General features: G+C 33.1%; 2 protein-coding genes across 3 annotated transcripts; one reads left to right on the top strand and one right to left on the bottom strand.

Annotated features, from left to right (window-relative positions):
* Positions 1-1940: 1940 nt before the first annotated feature.
* On the top strand, positions 1941-6678 carry LOC109803547 (Pentatricopeptide repeat (PPR) superfamily protein). The gene is made up of 2 exons (XM_020365163.3): positions 1941-5392; positions 5943-6678. The coding sequence occupies exon 1, from the start codon at positions 2076-2078 to the stop codon at positions 5283-5285; it is 3210 nt and encodes a 1069-aa protein (XP_020220752.1). The 5' UTR covers positions 1941-2075; the 3' UTR covers positions 5286-5392; positions 5943-6678.
* A 6063-nt stretch (positions 6679-12741) lies between these two features.
* On the bottom strand, positions 12742-16428 carry LOC109803773 (aspartic proteinase CDR1). 2 transcript variants are annotated; one of them, XR_014427595.1, is made up of 2 exons: positions 14697-16428; positions 12742-12880 (listed from the first exon to the last, which is right to left on the bottom strand). XR_014427595.1 is itself a non-coding variant. In XM_029272365.2 (1 exon), exon 1 carries the CDS (start codon positions 16154-16156, stop codon positions 14816-14818), a length of 1341 nt encoding a protein of 446 aa, XP_029128198.1. In that variant the 5' UTR covers positions 16157-16428; the 3' UTR covers positions 14072-14815. The 2 variants fall into 2 exon arrangements, 1 of the variants encoding a protein (XP_029128198.1); XM_029272365.2 differs by lacking the exon at positions 12742-12880 and having other exon boundaries at positions 14072-16428.
* Between the last annotated feature and the right edge of the window lie 6239 nt (positions 16429-22667).

The following is a 22667-nucleotide window of genomic DNA, read 5'->3' as shown; positions in this document are numbered from 1 at the left end:
AATTTTTGTTAAACAATCTTACATTAAGGTCAAAGACCAAAAGTTGATTGATAACGTTTATCCTAATTCTTTGATAATAAGTATTATCAACATTTTATCTACGTCGTAATTTTAAAAAGGGTTATCTAACCTCAATTAAAAATAATAAAACCATGTAGAGGTTGATCTAAACAAAACAAACATTAAGTACAAGAATAAAATGATTAACTGAAGAAAGACTTTATTGAATGGAAAACACATAAAAAATTACATAATTTAAGCAGCTATCTCAACCTCCAAAAGTTGAGAACTTAGTCACTCATGCCTAAGGATTACACAACAATAGAAGGACCTTTGAGTAATCTATGATTATAAGAGTAATCTCACAAGAACTCTCTCTGATCCTTATAGAATTATGTTAAGAAGAATATTGATAATTGGTTGACTTCATTTTTTATTATTTTTTGGGTGCATACTTGATGTCACCACTTTCATTTTGTGTACTTAGAGACCAATGTGAGATGTCAAAATTTTGTCAAATTTAATATATAGGATTTTACCTTTATGTATTAATCAAGTATAAACATTTATCTTTCCAAATGGGTAGGTCACACCTTGTATTAAAAAGTGAGATTGACATGATTTATGTTAGACGAACGAGATAAAGGATTGGAGCTAGATGAATTATTTACGCACAACTCTCGAATATGAGAATGGAGTGGAAGAGTTTCTTCAATTTGTACAATGAAATGTTACAAATAGTAATGGAAGATTTTATTATCATTGTGTGAATTGTTTCAATTTGCAAAGGCAATTGGTAGATATTACTTGAGAGCATGTTTTGTGTGATAGGTTCCTAAAAAACTACATAATATGGACATGACATGGTAAATTGTTAGACATGCCACGCATACAAGTGCATCAAACTCATAAAGAAAAAAGTCAATTTAGAGATTGATGATCAACTTGAGAACATAATCTATGATGTTAGGGCTGATTCTTTCAAATGCATACATGTATATAATAGTTTGTGCAATGATGTGGAAAAACCTTTGTATCCAGATTGTCATAATTTTACATGATTTTTCGTGATCTTAAGTTTATTTAATCTCAAGGCAAAAAACGGATGGACTAATAAAATTTCACAAAATTGCTTGAGTTGTTGATTTGAAGGCGCCAAACTAAACGCGCAATTTTTCTTCGAGCACCTCTTCTCGTTTCACAATCCCTAAAAGTCGAAACATTAATTTTCGTATTCTAGAAATTAGTTTCCAAAATAGAGAAATTAATGTTCTAAAAATTATTTTTTGAAATTATTATTTTTACACACTTTTAAAAAGTACTTTTTGAAACACTACATTTACTATTTTAGAAATAACTTGTTGAAATTATATAAAACAACACACTTTCAGAAAAATACTTTTTAGAAAACTAATTTTACTGTTCCAAAAATTAATTTCCAGAATACCAAAATTAATGTTCTTAAATTATTTTTCAGAACACTAAATTTAATGTTGAAGTTTATGGAAGTTTGAAAGGAGAGAAAGTGTACGAAGAAAAAACGTGCATCTGGTTCAACACCTTTGGCATTGTCGAGGAAGCCGCACATGTCTACAATATCGTTGCACACCAATTCTATAACCTAATTGCATTTGAAAACTAAAAGAGAGAAGAGAGAAAAGGGTAATGTAAAAATTGAAAAAATTAAAACTATTTAAGTAGAAAGTGAGATAAGGCAAGAAATACATGCAAAAACTAAAAGAAAGAGAAAATGAGATATGAAAAACAGAAAAAGAATACTAAATTAAATGTTGAAATTGTAAAATTAAAAAATTAAAAAAATTACAAATATTTTAAAATTTTTATTTAAAAAAAAGAGGTGTACTTATAATAAAGGAGAAGTCAAGAGTATTGGATCTAGTGATAGACAATACTGGGCCAGGCCCAATGGAATGGAGGCATCATCATCATCATGTCTCTTGCTTCTCACTTCCCCAGCTCAACTCAAACTAAAGAAAATGGAACTAGCATCAACATAATCCTCTGGTTTTGGAACAACGTAGTTGGCGAAATCCAAGTGTAGTCTTTTCCTTTCTATGTTGTTCCACCCACGCCCCTTGTCCCTCCAAACCTTACTCAAGCGTGGCTTCACACCTACCCCAAAACCCATCAACCGCTTCCTCCTCTTCCTCTTCCACCTCCACAAGTTCGACCTAATCACCCACTTCTTCTCCCAGTTGAAAGCCAACAACGCCCCCACCAACCACAAGACCCTCTCCCTGCTCACATGGGCACTCCTCAAATCCCACAGATTCGAAGAAGCAGAACAATTCATGTACACACACAGAGAAATAACCCACTCCTTCATGTGGGACACCCTCATCCAAGGCATCTGCACAAAACGCCACGACCCGGAAAAAGCACTCACCTTTTTGCAACGCTGCGTGAGGGACTCTGGTGTTTTGCCTTCTTCATTAACTTTTTGTGCCGTGGTTCACGGATTGAGCTCAAAGGGGTTAATGGGTAGGGCTATTGAGGTGCTGGAGTTGATGGGTGATGATGGGGTTAATTACCCTTTTGATGATTTTGTGTGTAGTTCGGTTATTTCAGGGTTTTGTAGGGTGGGGAAACCGGAACTTGGGTTGGGGTTTTTCAAGAATGTTACGGAATGTGGTGGGTTGAGGCCAAATGTGGTGACTTGCACGGCTCTTGTGGGGGCTCTTTGTAAGATGGGGAAGGTTGGGGAAGTGTGTGGCTTGGTGCAGTGGATGGAGAGGGAGGGGTTGGGTTTGGATGTTGTTTTGTATAGTGCTTGGGCTTGTGGGTATGTTGAGGAGAGGGTTTTGGGGGAGGTTTTTGGGAGGATGAGGGAGATGGTGGAAAAGGGTATAGGTCATGATTTTGTGAGTTATACTGTGCTTGTGGATGGGTTTTCCAAGCTAGGTGATGTAGAGAAGTCGTTTACTTTCTTGGCCAAGATGATAAAAGAAGGGCATAGACCTAATAAGGTTACATATAGTGCAATCATGTCTGCTTATTGTAAGAAGGGTAAGGTGGAGGATGCGTTTGGTGTTTTCGAGAGCATGAAAGATTTGGGAATTGAGCTGGATGAGTATGTGTTTGTAATTTTGATTGATGGGTTTGGCCGGAGAGGGGATTTCGATAAGGTGTTTGGTTTGTTTGATGAAATGGAGAAGAGTGGGATTAGTCCTAGTGTTGTTGCGTACAATGCTGTTATGAATGGTTTGTGCAAGCATGGGAGGACATCTGAGGCGGATGAGTTATCGAGAAATGTTGCTAAGGATGTGATTACTTACAGTACGTTGCTGCACGGGTATACTGAAGAGGAGAACATTCCGGGGATTTTGCACACAAAGAGGCGACTGGAGGAAGCCGGAATTGCTATGGATATTGTGATGTGTAATGTACTGATCAAAGCCCTGTTTATGATGGGGGCTTTTGAAGATGTTTATGCACTTTACAAAGGAATGGCAGAAATGGATCTGGTTCCGAATTCTGTGACTTACTGCACAATGATTGATGGGTATTGCAAGGTAGGTAGAATTGACGGGGCACTTGAGGTTTTTGATGAATTTAGAAGGACTTCGATCTCTTCACATGCATGCTACAATAGCATTATTAATGGCCTTTGCAAGAACGGTATGGCAGAAATGGCTATTGAGGCATTGCTTGAGCTCAGTCATAAAGGTCTAGAATTGGATATAGGTACATTTAGGATGTTGATGAAAACAATTTTTGAAGAAAACAATACGAAAGAGGTTTTAGATCTAGTTTACAGAATGGAAGGTTTGGAATCAGACTTATATAGTGCAGTATGTAATGATTCCATCTTTTTATTATGTCAAAGAGGATTACTTGATGATGCAAATCATTTGTGCATGATAATGAAAAAGAAAGGCCTATCTGTCACATGCAAGTCTTATTATTCGATTTTGAGAGGGCATCTAAGTAATGGGAATAGGGAGCAAATTTTGCCCCTTTTAAATAGTTTCCTGAAAGAATGTGGTGTAGTTGAACCAATGGTACAAAAGATTCTTGCATGCTACCTCTGTCTGAAAGATGTCAACAGTGCCCTTCAATTTTTAGGAAAAACAGTGAATAACTCATCAGCTTCCACTTTTCCTTCCTTTATTCTCAAGATTCTCATAAAGGAGGGTAGAGCTTTAGATGCATATAAGCTTGTCACTGGGACTCAAGATAATTTACCAGTCATTTATGTTGATTATGCCATTGTAATTGATGCCTTGTGCAAGGGAGGATATCTCAATAAAGCGTTGGATCTCTGTGCCTTCGTTGAAGAGAAGGGGATGAGCTTGAACATAGTTGTATATAATTCAATATTAAATGGATTGTGCCATGAAGGACGTCTTATTGAAGCATTTCGGCTATTGGATTCTTTAGAGAAACTTAATTTGGTTCCCTCTGAAATAACTTATGCTACCTTAATTTACGCTCTGTGTAGGGAGGGATTTTTGCTAGATGCAGAGCATGTTTTCAGGAAAATGGTCCTCAAGGGCTTTCAGCCAAAAGTACAAGTTTACAATTCATTACTTGATGGTATTTCTAAGTTTGGTCAATTAGAAAAGGCATTTGAGCTTCTAAATGATATGGGGACAAAATATATTGAGCCTGACAGTCTGACTGTAAGTGCTGTAATTAATTGCTATTGCCAAAAGGGTGACATGCAAGGAGCCCTTGAATTTTATTATAAATTCAAGAGGAAGGAAATATCACCTGATTTTTTTGGGTTCTTGTATTTGATAAGAGGTCTATGTACAAAAGGAAGGATGGAAGAAGCCAGGGGTGTCTTGAGAGAAATGCTCCAGTCCAAGCATGCTGTAGAGTTGATTAACATAGTCAACAAGGAGGTTGATACCGAGTCAATAAGTGATTTTCTTGCCACTTTATGTGAGCAAGGAAGGGTGCATGAAGCTGTTACTGTTCTCAATGAAATTGCACGTATGCTTTTTCCTGTTCAAAGGTTGTCCACTTATAATCAAGGAGTCAATAAACAACAGAAGCTTTATGAATGGAAGGATTTTGGTTCAAAATCTTTTAGCATTGTACCTTCCTCTTGCACAAGTGGTTTAAATTTTGGATCTTGTGATGACAAAGATGTAAGAAATATTACAACAAATAATGATGGTCATATGAGAAGATCCCAGCTGCATGGCTTTGACTTCTATTATTCTAGAATTGCTGCACTTTGTGCCAAAGGGGAGCTGCAGAAAGCAAATCAATCAGCAAAAGAAATGCTTTCTGACCTGACAGAGTGTATGAATTGAACACTTGGGATAAGAAAAGAAGAATTCGTTTAATGTAGGAACTATTCTCCCGTTAGTGCCAGCAAAGAAGAGTTAGAGAAAACATGGATGACTGAAGACACGCACAGGTACATGATTGTTCATTATAATTAAGCTTCTAAAGTGTATATACATATATGTATAATGCTTTACCATTCCTTTGGAACTCAAAATGTAATGAAACTGGTCAAATTAAAATGGGGCTTTAAAATATTAGCTGAAGGATTATGTTGCCTTCTATTTATTATATGAAATTCATTACTTTTGTTAGATAATTTTGGCATGGCATCCCTGTTCTTTACAATTTCCATTCTGTTATCAGAACTATTTTGGCACGGTGTCTGTTGGATTGTGTGCTTTTATTCTTCCTGCCTTTCAATTAGACAGACAGAAAAAATAATATACTAACCTTGTGTCTGTCTTGTTGTTCTAATCATCAATCTGAAAAGGAAAAATGTCTAAAATGAAGGGGAAAAAATAACTAGCCTAAAATATATTGCAGAAATAATGATAATTTGTTATTCTTTAAACTTGTCATTACATTTTTGTATCAAACACGAGACAGTGAAATCTCATTCAAGGTATTGTTGACATTTCACTTTTGTTTCTGATGATTTGTGCCATGGTTTTGAGTCACAGAACAAAATCATCTCTTAGAGCCTCTATTATGCAGTGCAACCAAAACTCCCATATATGATATAATATAGCTATTAGCATTGACCTCTTAGAGCCTCTGTTAGCATTGACCTCTAAGAGATAATTTCACTGATGGCATATGGGGTTTTTGGTTACACTTATAAGCACGAGACAGTGAAAGCTCATCATCAGTGCTATATCTGAAGACTGATGAGAAGTATGATATCCATGTGGAGAATTGAAGTTATTGGTCAAAGGTGCAGCAACAAAATTGGAACAGAATCATCTCAAATGCTGGATCCTGTATGAAAAGTCAGTTATATAAAATGGTTGATAAGCAGCTACTTTGCCTTTTGGCTCCAATACATAGCTACTGCCTATCATTGCTAAACTATGCTTGTTTGTCTGCACTTTCTCCTATAAAGTGACTATCATGGAACCCATTGGACTCGGCACTGAACCATTATAAGATCTGCCATTATAGAAATGGTAAATACACATACACCTTTCTCTCATTTAATTTGGATTTGTTGCTCATAAAGGGCTTCCTTCAGCTACAGCAATGATTCTGGTGAAGCACATCTTGAAGATACAATTGAACCTTTATTTTTTTTGTATTTATTCCTTTTTAAATATTAGTGTGCTTTCCCCTGCAACAAACTATACAATGATATTTTTTTTTTTTTAGTTTATCAAACTATATAAACTTACACAGGTAATGAAATTTGTTTCATACCCATTTGTTTTCTGTTTTCATTAATGTGGTTTGCATCAAGTGCTGATATGTTCTGGCTAAAATAGTACTTCTATACCATAAAAACAGTGAATGCTTTTCTCAGGCTCTAAATAATCAGACTGAAAACACTTTTTTAACTATTTGTGAGAACTAGTTCTTTTAATAGAAGACAACTGCCTTTTTGTGTTACTGTGTCATGATTGCATTTTCTGTCCTGTTATCTATTAGACACCTTTTTTTCTCATACAATAAATGATATAAACTCAAGAATTGTAACATCCCCCATAAAATAGGCTTTATTAAACATGAAAAAGAAATAAAATTGAGTTAAGAAAGGTGGAATAGAAAACCCAGATGCCTGTAAAAATTGGAGAAGACTCATTGTGTACACACCACCCACACTTCTTTCTTCTTTTTAGACTCAAAAATCATATCTTTTTTATTTTTTATTTATGAATTTTGAATTAATGGAAAAAAGGGCTAATATGCACTTTGATGAGGGAAATGGCAATTGAACTGTAATTTTTATCTGGAATTTTTGGAAATATATCATTAAAATTTAAGGCTTTTAGTGGATAGTCATTTTCTCTCCATTGAATCTGACTGTTGTTTATTTTGATGTTTTTTACAACATGCACATTTTAATGAGCGAGACCTGTGAACCTCTATGGAGCAACTCAAAATTTTCTCAAAAATAAGTGTTTTGAAGCAACAGTTGAACAATGATTGTGTTGTATGTGTTGTGATGACAAACTTTTGACAAATGATGTAGACTTGGATGGATTTTATACTTTTTTGCCCTCAAGATTACTTAACAAGTGGCAATATATATTGTTTGATAAAACAATATATAGACTAAACACATTTGCAATAGAATTGCTTTCTGTAACTACCACGAGTAGAGTAAGGGTATTACAAGAATGCCAGTGAATCATCTATTGTGCTGATTTTTGTACATTATTTTGTACGTATTGTAACATTTTTGCTATTTGTGATTTGTTCTTCTGCTGTTATAATTTACTGCCCATGGTATACATATAGGATGACTGCTATCACAAATTCACAATACTCAGAATACAAGAGCTGTCATAATGTGGCTTTTTGACCCTAATAAATAAAAAAAAAATAAAAAATACACGAAATAAAAAATAAAAAAAACAATTTATCAAAGTAGGTGATTTTGGATAGCGTGGCGTCACGTGGAACAGAAAATGCAGGGGGTGGGACGTTTTTCAGAAAAAGCCTCCCCCCATGTGCCTTGTATGGCTGATGTGGCACCTGCACACGTGGAGAAGAAAGAGCAGGGGGGAGGCGTTTTTCAGGAGTCTTCCCCCAAGGCGCCATCTTTTGCAAATGTTACACGTGGCAGGTTTGTGAAGAAAGAGCATGGGGGGAGACATTTTTCAGAAGGAGCCTCCCCCCAAGACGCCATCTGTTGCAGATGTTACACGTGGCAGGTTTGTAAAAAAAGAGCAGGGGGAGGCGTTTTCAAGAAAAAGCCTCCCCCAAATGCTATCTGTTCACGTGCTGATATGTTGCAATGCGCCTCTCTCCCAGACACTGAAATTCAGACACTCCATAATTAAATGTAAAACGTGTTATTGAGTTTCACAAAATTCACTTCTTCTGGTGTGGTCCAGCTGCTATCATATTTTATTTGATGGTCCAGGGTAGTGCAAGTGAGTAATATATTTTATTTGTTGTAATTTTAAATTTTATTTTTTTATAATATATTGTATGGTGATTTAAAGATAAAATAGAGTAGTGTAATAATTTAAATTTTTTTTAAATAGAATGGTCAATATGTAAGTTTTAAACGTGGAACGGGCCGTTCTGAAAACGTACGTATTCAAAACAGGCCGTTCTAGATGGTAAAGTAAGGAGGGTTATGTACAGTAAAAACGGGACGTTCTGAAGCAGAACGACCCGTTCTTATTGTATTGAAGATTTGTTATTTTTTTGCTTTGGAACGGGCTGATCTAAAAGGAGAACGGGTCGTTCCGGAACTAAAATGAACATCTTATGAGCTCTCTGAGAACGGGCCGTTTTGATTTCAGAACGGTTCGTTCTAGATTCATAGATAAGACACCACTGTTACAATGAGAACGGCCCGTTCTGAAATTAGAACGGGCCGTTCTAGTGCCCCAATTAATTTTTTTTAATTGAAAAAGTTATATAATTTGATTTTTATAATTGAATATATGTATTTATTGCAATGTTAAAAATTATGATATTATATTGAATATTTTAAATTTTAGAATTTGAAACAATATTAATGGAATATTTATTTTGATTTATATTTTAATAGAAATGTCTCGTAGAGGAATAGATTATGTACCTGGTAATGACGAAGAAGAAAACATTGTTCTATCAGATGAAGTATTGACAGATGAACAATTGTTGTCAATAATGAGAAGTGCTATGGTAGCTAAACAGGCTGAAGAAGCTAGAGAACAGGAGCCATTGTCTCTGTTGTTACCCCCTACACCAAAACTTGGGGATTTGAAATTGAAGAAATCTTCAATGCAGTAACACAACGAGGTGAGAAGGTTTTCAATGTTTTTTTAACTAAAAAAAATGTGAGTGTGATGCTTTTCAGGCATATAGATATCCATGTTCACATGCAATAGCAGCTTATGCAAACGTTCGTATAGATCCATTAACTTTTGTTGATGTCGCATATACTAATGAATACATCAAAGCGGCATATTCAGGTCAATGGTTCCCACTTGGAAGTGATGAAAATATTAAACCTAATAATGGACCTCGTATACTCCTAGATGAGACAATGATACGTGCAAAAGGACGTCCAAAATCATCCCGCATTAGAAATGAAATGGATCGGACTAAATCCCAAAGGAGACAACGATATGAACATTGTAGGCGAGAAGGGCATAATAGAACTAATTGCCCTATGCTGGCTGAAGATGTTATGAATAACGCATGAAAAGTTTGTATTTTACTGTTTATTTAAAGAATAAAATTCATGCAATGTTAAATCATGTTAATTGTGGTTCAATTAAACTGTTCTGTTATACAATGAAATAATGACAACAACGTTTACATTAACTATTACACACAATAAAAAAAAACAAATTAGTTCTTCAACCTATTCTCGTAATCTCTAGAGCGTGTAACCAGCGTGGTCTAGTGACATATTAACTGTAAAAACAATTTTATATCAATAAATTAAACATTTAGGTAAACAAAATAATTTACAATGATCAATTATGTTTAAGTACTAACAACTTATTATTCAGATTACCTATTCATTTCTCCGCATTTGCTGCTCATGGGGACTTAGTATACATTGCCGTTGTTTATGGCGAGCATCACGATCTGGGTTCCTTCAAACTACCTCATCACCATCTCCCTCAGGGCTTCTAGCTTTCGCTGCTAATGCTGTATTAAGATCATGCCCTAAACCTGGATGTTGGGAAGAGGTACCCCCACCAAAAAATCCTCCTATTGGAACTGAGGGTTGTCCAAATCGATAATCTCGATAATCCATCAAAGGTGCTGATGGAGAGATCGTGTCTGGAACATATGGAGTAGGTGTAAACTGGAACATACTACCACCCGACATACTCGGGATATAACCCATCGACACCGATGTCGAGAAATTACCTGCACTACGCTGCTGTTGTGTCAAACCCAACAGATGTGTCTTGTGCACTACCATACACATATTGTGTGACATTTGCATCCGGGGTCAATGTAGTCAGATAATATGTCTCAGTTGGTGGCTCATTCGGAGGAACTGGCATCTGTAAACCCTGGTGATCAACTTGCCTTCGTCGACGAATTAGCCCATTTCCTTTTTGTCGACCTGCCCCAATGTGCTCCACCTGAACTGCGTCTGGTTGTGGTAATGCTGCACCTGGAGCCGGTGTAAAAGGGAAACTCACCCTGCTCACCTCGTCTCGCAATTGCAAGCAGTGGCCGATCCTCTCATGCATCATGGTAAAATCGAAGGAATCCCTATGTTCTTCACTAGTCCCATGATACATGTGTTCCAAAACATCGGTCTACAAATAACATAACAAATATAATCATAACACTAAATTTGTAAATATGTCACAAGTAATTATTTAAATACATCCCTAGATTTGTACTCACCAAATATAATCAACTCGCCTTGTATGTTTCCTATACTACACCAAGGTGTATATTCAGTCCAATCCATTCCATGAAAAATAGTTGCAAATCAAGGTGCCCAACTTCTAAAACAGGGTACAGTAGTGCAAAGGGTTTACACCAAGGTGTATATTCAGTCCAATCCATTCCATGAAAAATAGTTGCAAATCAAGGTGCCCAACTTCTAAAACAGGGTACAGTAGTGCAAAGGGTTTAAATAATTACTCCTTCTAGTGCAAATGAAGGATATGTGGTGAGTACAAATCTAGGGATGTATTTAAATAATTACTTGTGACATATTTACAAATTTAGTGTTATGATTATATTTGTTATGTTATTTGTAGACCGATGTTTTGGAACACATGTATCATGGGACTAGTGAAGAACATAGGGATTCCTTCGATTTTACCATGATGCATGAGAGGATCGGCCACTGCTTGCAATTGCGAGACGAGGTGAGCAGGGTGAGTTTCCCTTTTACACCGGCTCCAGGTGCAACATTACCACAACCAGACGCAGTTCAGGTGGAGCACATTGGGGCAGGTCGACAAGAAGGAAATGGGCTAAGTCGTCGACGAAGGCAAGTTGATCACCAGGGTTTACAGATGCCAGTTCCTCCGAATGAGCCACCAACTGGGACATATTATCTGACTACATTGACCCCGGATGCAAATGTCACCCAATATGTGTATGGTAGTGCACAAGACACATCTGTTGGGTTTGACACACTAGTAGCGTCTGGTGCAGGTAATTTCCCGGCATCAGCGTTGATGGGTTATATCTCGAGTATGTCGGGTGGCAGTATGTTCCAGTTTACACCTACTCCATGTGTTCCAGACACGATCTCTCCATCAGCACCTTTGATGGATTATCGAGATTATCGATTTGGACAGCCCTCAGTTCCAATAGGAGGATTTTTTGGTGGGGGTACCTCTTCTCAACATCCAGGTTTAGGGCATGATCTTAATACAACATTAGCAGCGGAAGCTGGAAGTCCTGAGGGAGATGGTGATGAGGTAGTTCAGAGGAACCCAGATCGTGGTGCTCGCCATAGACAACGGCAATGTATACTAAGTCCCATGAGCAGCACATGCGGAGAAATGAATAGGTAATCTGAATAATAAGTTGTTAGTACTTAAACATAATTGATCATTGTAAATTATTTTGTTTACCTAAATGTTTAGTTTACTGATATAAATTTGTTTGTACAGTTGATATGCCACTGGACCACGATGGTTACACGTTCCAGAGATTATGAGAATAGGTTGAAGAACTAATTTGTTTTTTTTTTATTGTGTGTAATAGTTAATGTAAACGTTGTTGTTATTATTTCATTGTATAACAGAACAGTTTAATTGAACCACAATTAACATGATTTAACATTGCATGAATTTTATTCTTTAAATAAATAGCAAAATACAAACTTTTCATGTGTTATTCATAACATCTTCAGCCAGCATAGGGCAATTAGTTCTATTATGCCCTTCTCGCCTACAATGTCCACATCGTTGTCTCCTTTGGGATTCAGTCCAATCCATTTCATTTCTAATGCGGGTTGATTTTGGACGTCCCTTTCCACGTATCATTGTCTCATCTGGGAGTATACGAGGTCCATCATTAGGTTCAATATTTTCATCACTTCCAAGTGGGAACCATTGACCTGAATATGCCGCTTTGATGTATTCGTTAGTATATGCGGCATCAACAAAAGTTAATGGATCTATATGAACGTGTGCACAAGCTGTTGTTGCATGTGAACATGGATATCTATATGCCCGAAAAGCACCACACTCACATTTTTTTTTCAGTTAAAAAAATATTGAAAACCTTCCCACCTCGTTGTGTTACTGCATTGAAGATTTCTTCAACTTCAAATCCCCAAGTTTTGGTGTAGGGGGTGACAACGGAAACAATGACTCCTGTTCTCTAGCTTCTTCAGCCTGTTTAACTGCCATAGCACTTCTCATTATTGATAATAATTGTTCATTTGTCAATACTTCATCTGATGGAACAATGTTTTCTTCTTCGTCACTATCAGGTACATAATCTATTCTTCTACGAGACATTCCTGTTAAAATATAAATCAAAATAAATATTCCATTAATATTGTTTCAAATTTTAAAATTTAAAATATTCAGTATAATATCATAATTTTTAACATTGCAATAAATACATATATTCAATTATAAAAATCAAATTATATAACTTTTTCAATTAAAAAAAAAAATTTAATTGGGGCACTGGAACGGCCCGTTCTAATTTCAGAACGGGCCATTCTCATTGCAACAGTGGTGTCTTATCTATGGATCTAGAATGGGCCGTTCTGAAATCAGAACGTCCCGTTTTTACTGTACATAACCCTCCTTACTTTACCATCCGGAACAGCGCGTTCTGAATACGTACGTTTTCAGAACGGCCTGTTCCACGTTTAAAAATTACGTATTCACCATTCTATTTAAAAAAAAAATTTAAATTATTACACCACTCTATTTTATCTTTGAATCACCATACAATATATTATAAAATTTAAAATTACAGCAAATAAAATATATTACTCACTTGCACTACCCTGGACCACCAAATAAAATATGATAGCAGCTGGACCACACCGGAAGAAGTGAATTTTGTGAAATCCAATAACACGTTCTACCTTTAACTATGGAGTGTCTGAATTTCATAGCGCCTGGGGGAGAGACGCATTGCAACGTATCAGCACGTGAACAGATAGCATTTGGGGGAGGCTTTTTCTTGAAAACGCCTCCCCCTGCTCTTTTTTACAAACCTGCCACGTGTCTACAACAGATGGCGCCTTGGGGGGAGGCTCCTTCTGAAAAACGCCTCCCCCCTGCTCTTTCTTCTCCACGTATGTAGGTGCCACATCAGCCATACAAGGCGCATGGGGGGAAGGCTTTTTCTGAAAAATGCCCCACTCCCCTACGTTTTCTGTTCCACATGGCGCCACGCTGTCCAAAATCACCTACTTTGGTAAATTTTTTTTTTTTTTAATTTATTTCGTGTATTTTTTATTTTTTTTATTTATTGGGGTAAAAAAGCCATCATAATGTTGTCTATCAAAAGGAAAGAAGATGTGTTGAATGCATGACCAAAGTCTGCTTCCCTGGTTATGGTGATTAAATGTAAGTATTGTTTTTTATTCATGTTATGATAAGCAGATTGAGTTGGATTTTTTATTCCTTCTTGCATGTCCTTCTTTCTTCCTCTCTTTTAAGCTGATGGATGGTTGATTTTGAAACGTCAATTTGTTACCTCTCTCTGGCCTATGAAGATCTTGAGTTTTTTTTTTTTTGTAAGGTTGAGAAGTCACTACCAAGAAATATCTCTCAGCTAGCCAGTTTGCAATTGAAAATTGTTTGTCATGAACTTGTGGCAAAGATGGCAGGACTACGGAAAAAGCTGGAGTTAGGCATTAAAAAATGCCTGTCTGGAAAATGATTTGCTCCTGGCCCTCATGTTTACCAAGAATAAAAGTATAACATTAGTAGAATGGTGAAAAGAGGTTTTAGTTGGCGATTGAAAATAAATTTCTTATAAGAATAACGATGTATTGAGAAGTTGTTCAAATTTACTTCTTTCAGTCCGGTCACCTAAACTACTTCTATCATATCTATATTTTACTGTATTATTTGGAATTCTCATGTATTGAGTACATGATCTGGTAGATGTGGATTAAATATTCTGAGTACTGTGGTTTTGACTATTTATTGTGACAAACACAGTGATGCTAACATAGTAATAGTAGTTGTGAAAATGTAACAGGAAAAGAGGACAAACAGTTGAGAACACAATGCATTGCATATTCTTGTTAAATTTAAAATAATTATAGACATATATATGCTATGAGAGAACAACGCATTGCTGTTTACCTTATAGTGTCCAAATTATGCTTTTAGACTTGCTCTAATAGTACGCACAAAAACGAAATTTGGTCAATGCATTTTGGAGGACCAAGAGTTGTGATCTGTGAATGCATCCATAATCATATTCAACCACTAAGAAGTTCACAATCAATTCTTTGAAAGTAAACCAAGTGATTATCCAGGTCATATCCCACGTTGTAACTCTGTTGAGCCAACAATCCAATAACTGAAGGCTTGCTTCTGTTGTCAAGGTCATTGACTGGACCTATAGTCATGCAAAATACCTTATCATTGAATTGATGAAAAAAACTTCCCGAGTCCAAAGCCAAATCTGCCCCATCAGAAAAATGGAATGTAACCACTGGAAACCCAACTAGATCTCTACTTATACTGCCATAATAGCACAGCATCCACGGTGTGTTCTCAAATATAGCTTGTCTAAAGGACTTACCAAGGAGATTTCTAACTTCTCTGTATAGTAACTCATGCACACCATCAACTAAATAGGTGAGGGTGCACCCTGTGTCAATGATGGCTCCACCTGTGCCATCCTCTTTAATCTCAAAAGTTTCTGGAGCAATGTCAAGCCTCCTTTCCCCTACACTTATGCCTTCCATGGTGACATAGTAAAAGCCATAATGCACTTGAAAAGGGGTGGAATAGCCTTCAAGATCTGCCCCTTCACCTAATATCAATTGGTTGTAACTGTAATATTGGTCAGCCAGGTTGCCTATGCAGTAAGAGAACCCTTGGCCAATTTGTGTTGCCAAAGATGAAGGTGCATAGTTTAGTCCTAGTATTCCATTGTACCCTGGATCCCTATTGTATCCAATGTTGTGGCCACATCCAAATAGCACACCCCACATCTGAGAGGTACCTTCATCAGTTGTCTCAAAGAGAACCATGTCATGGCCATATGTTCCTGAAGCTGAGGAGCTATCTACATAAGAGATCCTGAAGGGTAAAGGGTCACATTTGCAGCCCTTGAAGTCACAGGGTGTGTTGCATAGTGGGGAATAGGTGGAAGACTTTGAGGGGTCAAAGAGTTGACCTGAGTGGTGATCACAGTTTGAGCAAGGGGCACACATGACCCACAAGATGTCACTGGCAGTGTCCATGATGACTAGCTGTGGCGTGGGGGGTTGGCCTATTGAGATATTGGCCAGAATTGTTCTACCTGTTGAGGAGGGAAAAGCACTAGCTGTGTACTCATTAGAGACCAAAGAATTTTCTATCCTTGCTTTTATGTAGGCTAAACGTGTAGCTGAGTGTTGCACATCAAGTTCCATTCTGTCTTTGGTTGTTTCATTTGGCTTGTAGTGAGGGTGGTGAACTGATCCAGGGTGAATTAGTTTTGAGACTAGTCTCTGAGGTTTAACAGATGAAGTGGTGCTAGTTGATGACAAAAAACATGTTGAGAAGTATAACAACAATAGAAGATGCAATGGTTCATATGCAAATGCCATTGAGTATTGAGTATTGACCTTTGTTATTGAATTTACTGTGAGTTTAGGTAGGTTGTAACATTGCTTACAAGAAATTCAGGATAGTAGTGTATTGTGACTTGTGAGAGAAACGTTTTAGGCTTTAAGTTTTAACACATAGGATAGGTTGTGGAAGGCATGATTTGTATATACAAAAAGAAAATTGGTGGCAGAATGAAAAAGTAAAGGGCCTTTAAAAGGCAACAAGCACATGGAAATTGCATGATCTTGTTTACAAGGACATCTTTACATTCTTTTTCTTGAATCAATGTAGAGAACGAGGAACAACTTGTTATTTGATTTGATATCTCTATTTTAAGCAAATTAACTAATGAAGATTTTGTTTCTTTTCTTTCATATTCTATTTTGGGAGGGTCACACACCAAGAAAACAATCGGATCCCAAAGAAAGAGCGTGGTCGTAAAAAGAGAGTGACTATGTTGAGGTGAATATCTCAAACCTTGAGAAGAAATTGAACTAAAAATTTTCTTATCTTCACTTTATTTCAAGTTATTAAAACGGATGAAACTCAAGTGCAATAAGTTATGTTTTCACTGTTGTTTACAAATTTTAATTGAAATTTTATTTTGAGAACTTATACCAACCTTTAATAATAATCTCTACTTTGGGAAGAACTAGTTAATGGTTCCATTTCTTTTATTCATTAAAATTTTCATTGATATAATCAAAATTCGAATTTAAGATTATGCGTATATTATGTAAACTAGTTAATAGTTGAACTTCATTACAATAAAAGTATTTTGAGGATCATAAAATGAAAAATTAAATCTTGCAAAGTCCAAATTGCGACAATGACGATGTTGAAAACAAAAACAATTGGCACATGGCTAAGCATTGGATCTTACGATGAAACCTCTACGGAGTTTGGCTGTAAGCTTCTATTTAATTGACTGGAGACTAGTCGTTGTGAGTCATGCATCCCATCAAATAAAGGCTTCGTCAAAATTCAGCTAAATTACAAGAGTTTCGTAGTTTCTTTGATGTAGAAACAACTAATCCATTTTTGAATGGTCTCTATTATTTTCGTTAAAGGTATTCCCAAATTAATATTTTTTTATTTATTATAAATGTCTATAGTAAACCAAAATATATGATTTGTTTCTGATTGATTTATAATGGCCAAATTACTAAAAGTGATGGATTTATATGTAAGGAATTTTATTTTTTTTACAATAGTTGAACTTAAAACAACAATTAATTACAATTGCTATAAAATAAGCTCATATTTTATTTTTATTACTTTTTCTTAACAATAAAAAACAATTCCACAGTTAGAAGTATTACTTTAAAAAATAGAAATTAATAATTTGAAATCCAAAATTCCAATTACAAAGAGTGATATTTTGTTAAAAACTATGAAAATTCAATTTGATGTCAGAATATATGACTTTATGCATATTATTCTTAACTGATAATTAGTATAAAATATGTTAAATTTAGAGAGTGCATTAGATTGAAATTTAAAAAAAATTGAAAGATTTTTTTATGATAAAAAAGTTGGTATTCGTTCAAAACTTTTTTATAATATAAAAAAGTTATGTTGTATTCAATTAAAATAATTATGTTTTTTTAAAGTACATTAAAATTTAGTAATATTTAATTAAAATAATAAAAAAATTTAGGAGTATGTCAAATTTGGTAGTGTTCAATTAAGATTTTTTTCACTTACAAAAAGTTTGTTGGTATTAAAAAAATATAGAGATTTCAATAGATTATTTTGATGGATAGATTTTGTGAGACTTTTTAGTAAAATTTATATATATTTCACTCATCCAACAATCTCACTAAATTCATTAAGATTTTTCATTTTTTTCTTCTTATTTATTTCTCCTATCTTCTTTTTTTGCTCTTGTGCCTTTGTTTTCTCTCTTTTTCATCTTTCTCCCTCTCTGTAAAGAAAAAAGAGACATTAGAAAGAAGGTTAAATAATATTCCTAAAAAACTCAAACTTTACATAAGTCAGTGAGGTAATAGCCTTGCAAGAAGTTTAGACGAAGAGGTAAACAATAAAAACACAAGGTGTTTTTATACTGTTTTGTCTCAACCATACATCCAGTTCTTGATCCAACTAGATCAAATTCTACTATTTTATTCAAGATACAACTATTCTTTACCAAACCACTTCTAGTTCAATTATAAGTTTTGTTTAACTTGTTTTTTCAAGCAACTGTCCAACCATTCTTTTTACCCAAAGTCTCTTTAATCTTCAACCATGAGTATTCTTTTATAGATAAATCTCTCTAGACTCAAACTCAAGTATTCTTTTGCAAACAAGTCTCTCTAGGCTTAAACCTAATAACTCTAAGTTACAAATGTTTATAGATTTTTTTCGTCTTATTTTCAAACATGATACAATAAGTTAAGTACAAAGGCTTTTTACATAAAGAATATAGCTTTTTACGAATGATTGTCTCTTTTTGTATATCTATTTTTTGTCATTACTTTCTAAACTTCAAACTTCCTTTTATAGGGTTTTAATGAAGGTAACTATTGTGAATCCTTTAACTTCTCTCTCATGACTTGTTTCACCTGTCTTCATAATTTGCTTCTTGAGAAAAGAAGTTTTCGTTGGTATAATACATGTTTTAATTAAATACTTTCACTAAATTGTCATTTCTTATCTTATCAAAGAAACTACTTATCACCTTTTGGATACCAAATGGGTAGAACCACATTATCTCTTTGTCCCATATTCTCTTTTCTCTCTTTTTCTCTTTCCTATCTCATCTTCTTTTCTTTCTCTTTCTCTCTTTCACCCCTTCTCTTTCTTTTTTTGTTCACATCTCTTTTATTTATTTATTTATTCTTCTTCTATATATTTTTCTCCTATATTTTTTAACTATCTATATTTCTTTTTGTTACATTTTTATCTACCAATATCTTATATATTATTTATGTTAACAAGTTATTTTTCTAAATTATTCATATTTCTCAAATTATTATTATTATTGTTGTTATTGAATAACAAAAAAATAATAATTATACATTACTTAGAAATTGAAACCAATGATAATTTTTAAAATACCTCTTTCTCTTAATCTATTGAAATGTTTAGGATTTAGGAAAAATCATTACAAGAAGTAAAACAAATAATACCTCCTTTGCTGACTATTACTATTAATAATGTATTATTATTATTATTATTATTATTATTATTATTATTTATGAGTCTAATTTGCTCACTTTATTGTGAGACTTTCTTTTTCCTATACTACATGTATTTTTCGTGACGAATCATGTTCGACTAATATAATATTATTGAGTGTCAAACCTTTCACTTTGCTATGTGACTTTTATTTTAAAAACCATTATTAATTATCATACTTAGCTAAAATAAAATAATATGAAAATCGAAAAAAATCAAATATTTTTTCAGATTGTGACTATATATATATATTTTAAATTTTTTATTACCCTTGTTTATATATTTTCATTATCTTTTAGAGTAGAAAACTGGTTTTATTTCAACAGATAAGCCAGTTATTAATATTTATTTTATAAACACCATCATACTTGTGAAATCATTACGAGTTCATTTTTTTGATTCGTCCCTGGAGTATCTACCGCCGATAACAGTGATTAATCTCCTCGTTACGTTGGAGACACCTCAAAGGGTGAGATAACTGACCTCAAAATTTAATGCGGCTGCATACACAAGGTAGGATTTGAACCCCTGACCTTACTTAAGCGTGGATCATTACGAGTTCAAAAATACTTTTATATTTTGTGAATTGCAAATACACTTCATAAAATAAACATAATTAATATGAAACTAAAAAGCTCATTTTATAAAACAAAATTATAAAAACAACAGTAACATAAGAATTACTTTAAGATTACAGTTATATTTGTAATTACATTTAGGTTCTAGTTTAAGGTTGCAAATATCCTAACTTTCCTATTTCTTTTTTTGTTTTTGTTTTAATTTGCTTATTGATACCATTCCATTTTAAGCTAGTTTTAACTTTTTTTTTTTTGTCTTTATTTCATTTTTAGCCTAACACCACAACCTTGATTTTTTAGTGAGTGATGAATAAAGCAGAAAATACCGATTAGTTCATCTCCAAAAGATGCAAATGTGATAATGGTGCCATGACAAAAATGCCAAATTTCCTTGTCAACAAATAGAAGGGAAAAAAACTTTATTATTATTATTGATTATTGATGAAGGACCCCTAGTGATAGCGAAATTGGGTCAACCCCAAAATGGGTCACACTCATACTTCTTTCATTGGCGATACCTTCCATTCCAACAAGTCACAAATCAACACACGTTACCATTTCTCCTTCCAACTCTTATTATTTTATTGGCAAAAATTTAATAATTTAATATTTAAATTTATAAAATTTATATTTAATATAAAATTATTATTTAATATTATAATATTTAATAAAAGTTATACTGATGTAGTTAATTTGAAACAGCTAAACATAAAAGCTAATTGCCTTGATAAAAAAACATATAAACGCAAAATATGTTTTTCTTTTTTCTTTCTTTTTAACATGAATAAACATAACCCTTTTTAATTTACTAAACTATGTATGTTAACTTTTCTTAGGATTCTTCCGCTCCGTAGTACTAAACAAGAGTGATAACATAAAGCTTTTTAATACATTTTCTTAAGACATTTATTCTAATTAATTAAAATTCATTAAAAATTATAAAATTAAGAAAGAGAATAATTAAATAGAGTATGAAACCAATCAAATTTTATATTATTCAATAATTTTTAATTAATTAGAAAAAAATATGTTTAAAGGAGTTTGTTGTTAGCATTACTATACATAGGAGTGCTACCAACATATTTTACCTAATAAATTTACTTTTATTGGTCAGAATGTATTGAAAATTATAATATTAGAAGAAAGAATCATTAAATTTTGTGTGAAACATCCTAAATTTTATACTTTCTAATAAATTTTAACTAATAAAAGATAATATGGTAAAAAATATATTAGAAAGTAGTTTGCCAGTATGATTCTACTATTCATTCCATTGCAAAAACATTTAGAGTTGATTTAATTTGATTTGTTCAATCAACTCATTTGATAATGAACAGTAAAATTGAAGATTATAATAATAAGCATTACTCAGCCATGATTTATTGGGTTGAATTAGCCAAACCTTATCTTCTAATCACCACCCCAGCACACAGAAATTATTTTGGCAGATGCGACCTAAACAGATGAGTTGAATTCCAATGCATTATTAATATCAACAAAATCTAATATAATTAATAGATAATTTGTCTTCTCAAGTATGTTGTGAAGATTTCAGGAATTCTGAAAATGTATAAATTTTTTTATATTAAGAGAGCCACATATATTATTATTTTTCTTTAAGATTTAAATGCACATAAAATGAATATTTTTTTTAATATATAAGATTTATATATAAAAAATTTAGATCCAAATTCTAAATAACTTGAGATTAAATTATATTTTTAATTCTTTATTTATGTTAATGATTCATTTTAGTTTTTTTATCTTTTAAAATATTCACTTTAATCCTCTGTCTCATAAATTTAGATCAATATAGTCTTTTTGAAATGATAATTATTTATATTTTTTAATTTTTTTTTTATTGATTCAATACTTGAGACTTGTTTCATTAAATTCATTTATATGAAAATTATTAAATACAACTAAAGTTCAAACAAAAAGAGTTTTAAATATGATGAAAATTTCATAAATATAAGTTCAAAAGACAATAAAAAAATTTAAAAAATCTAATTTCATATTACTTTTTAGTTGCTTGTGAAATATATTTTATATATAATTTTTATAATGTTTATAACTCTTTTAGATTCAAATAATAACTAAATTTCATAATTTTTTTTTATATATAAGTGAATCTACTTATCTCAAAGTTTTTAACAACAATTATCAAATCAATATAATTATGAGATGAGAGTGTTATATAAGTGAATCTATTGTTATAAGTTTTATGTTTTCGATCAATCAAAAAATTATTTAAAATTGTGTCACAAAATTGAAAAATGATCATGTTTTAAAAGAATCAAATTAATCTTAAATATAACAGAAAAATGAACAAAATGAATATTTTAATAAATAAAATATCAAAATAAATATAAAATAATAAGATAAAGAATAAAAAGTATAATTTAATCACAACTTGATTATGGAACAAAAGTTATGGACACAAAAATTACCGACTTCATGTAATGTTGGTTCTAAATTAAATTTCAAAAATTGTAAATATTTTAAAAAATATTGATAATTAAAAGTATTTTAATATCACAATTTGAATTATTTATTATAAGTAATAAAATATAAATTTTATATTAAAATATTATCCATTACAAAATTCATTTGTATAAAAAAGTTTACGAAGACCAACAAAGGCAAGTCTTCACTTTACCCATAATTCCTTTCTCCAATCTACTATTCATAAAATGAATATTTATTAAAATAGTAGTTCTTATTTAATATTCTTAAATTAGAAAATAAC

This window comes from Cajanus cajan, chromosome 1 (assembly GCF_000230855.2).
Source record: "Cajanus cajan strain Asha chromosome 1, NIPB_CcT2T_4, whole genome shotgun sequence".
NCBI classification, from domain to species: domain Eukaryota; kingdom Viridiplantae; phylum Streptophyta; class Magnoliopsida; order Fabales; family Fabaceae; genus Cajanus; species Cajanus cajan.
Note: the sequence above shows the minus strand (reverse complement) of the source record. Positions and strands in the feature narration are given on the sequence as shown.

What these genes read in the sequence shown, in the direction of transcription:
- LOC109803547 (XM_020365163.3), top strand. Translation starts at nt 2,076, where the DNA reads ATGTTGTTCCACCCACGCCCCTTGTCCCTCCAAACCTTACTCAAGCGT.
- LOC109803773 (XM_029272365.2), bottom strand. Translation starts at nt 16,156, where the DNA reads ATGGCATTTGCATATGAACCATTGCATCTTCTATTGTTGTTATACTTC.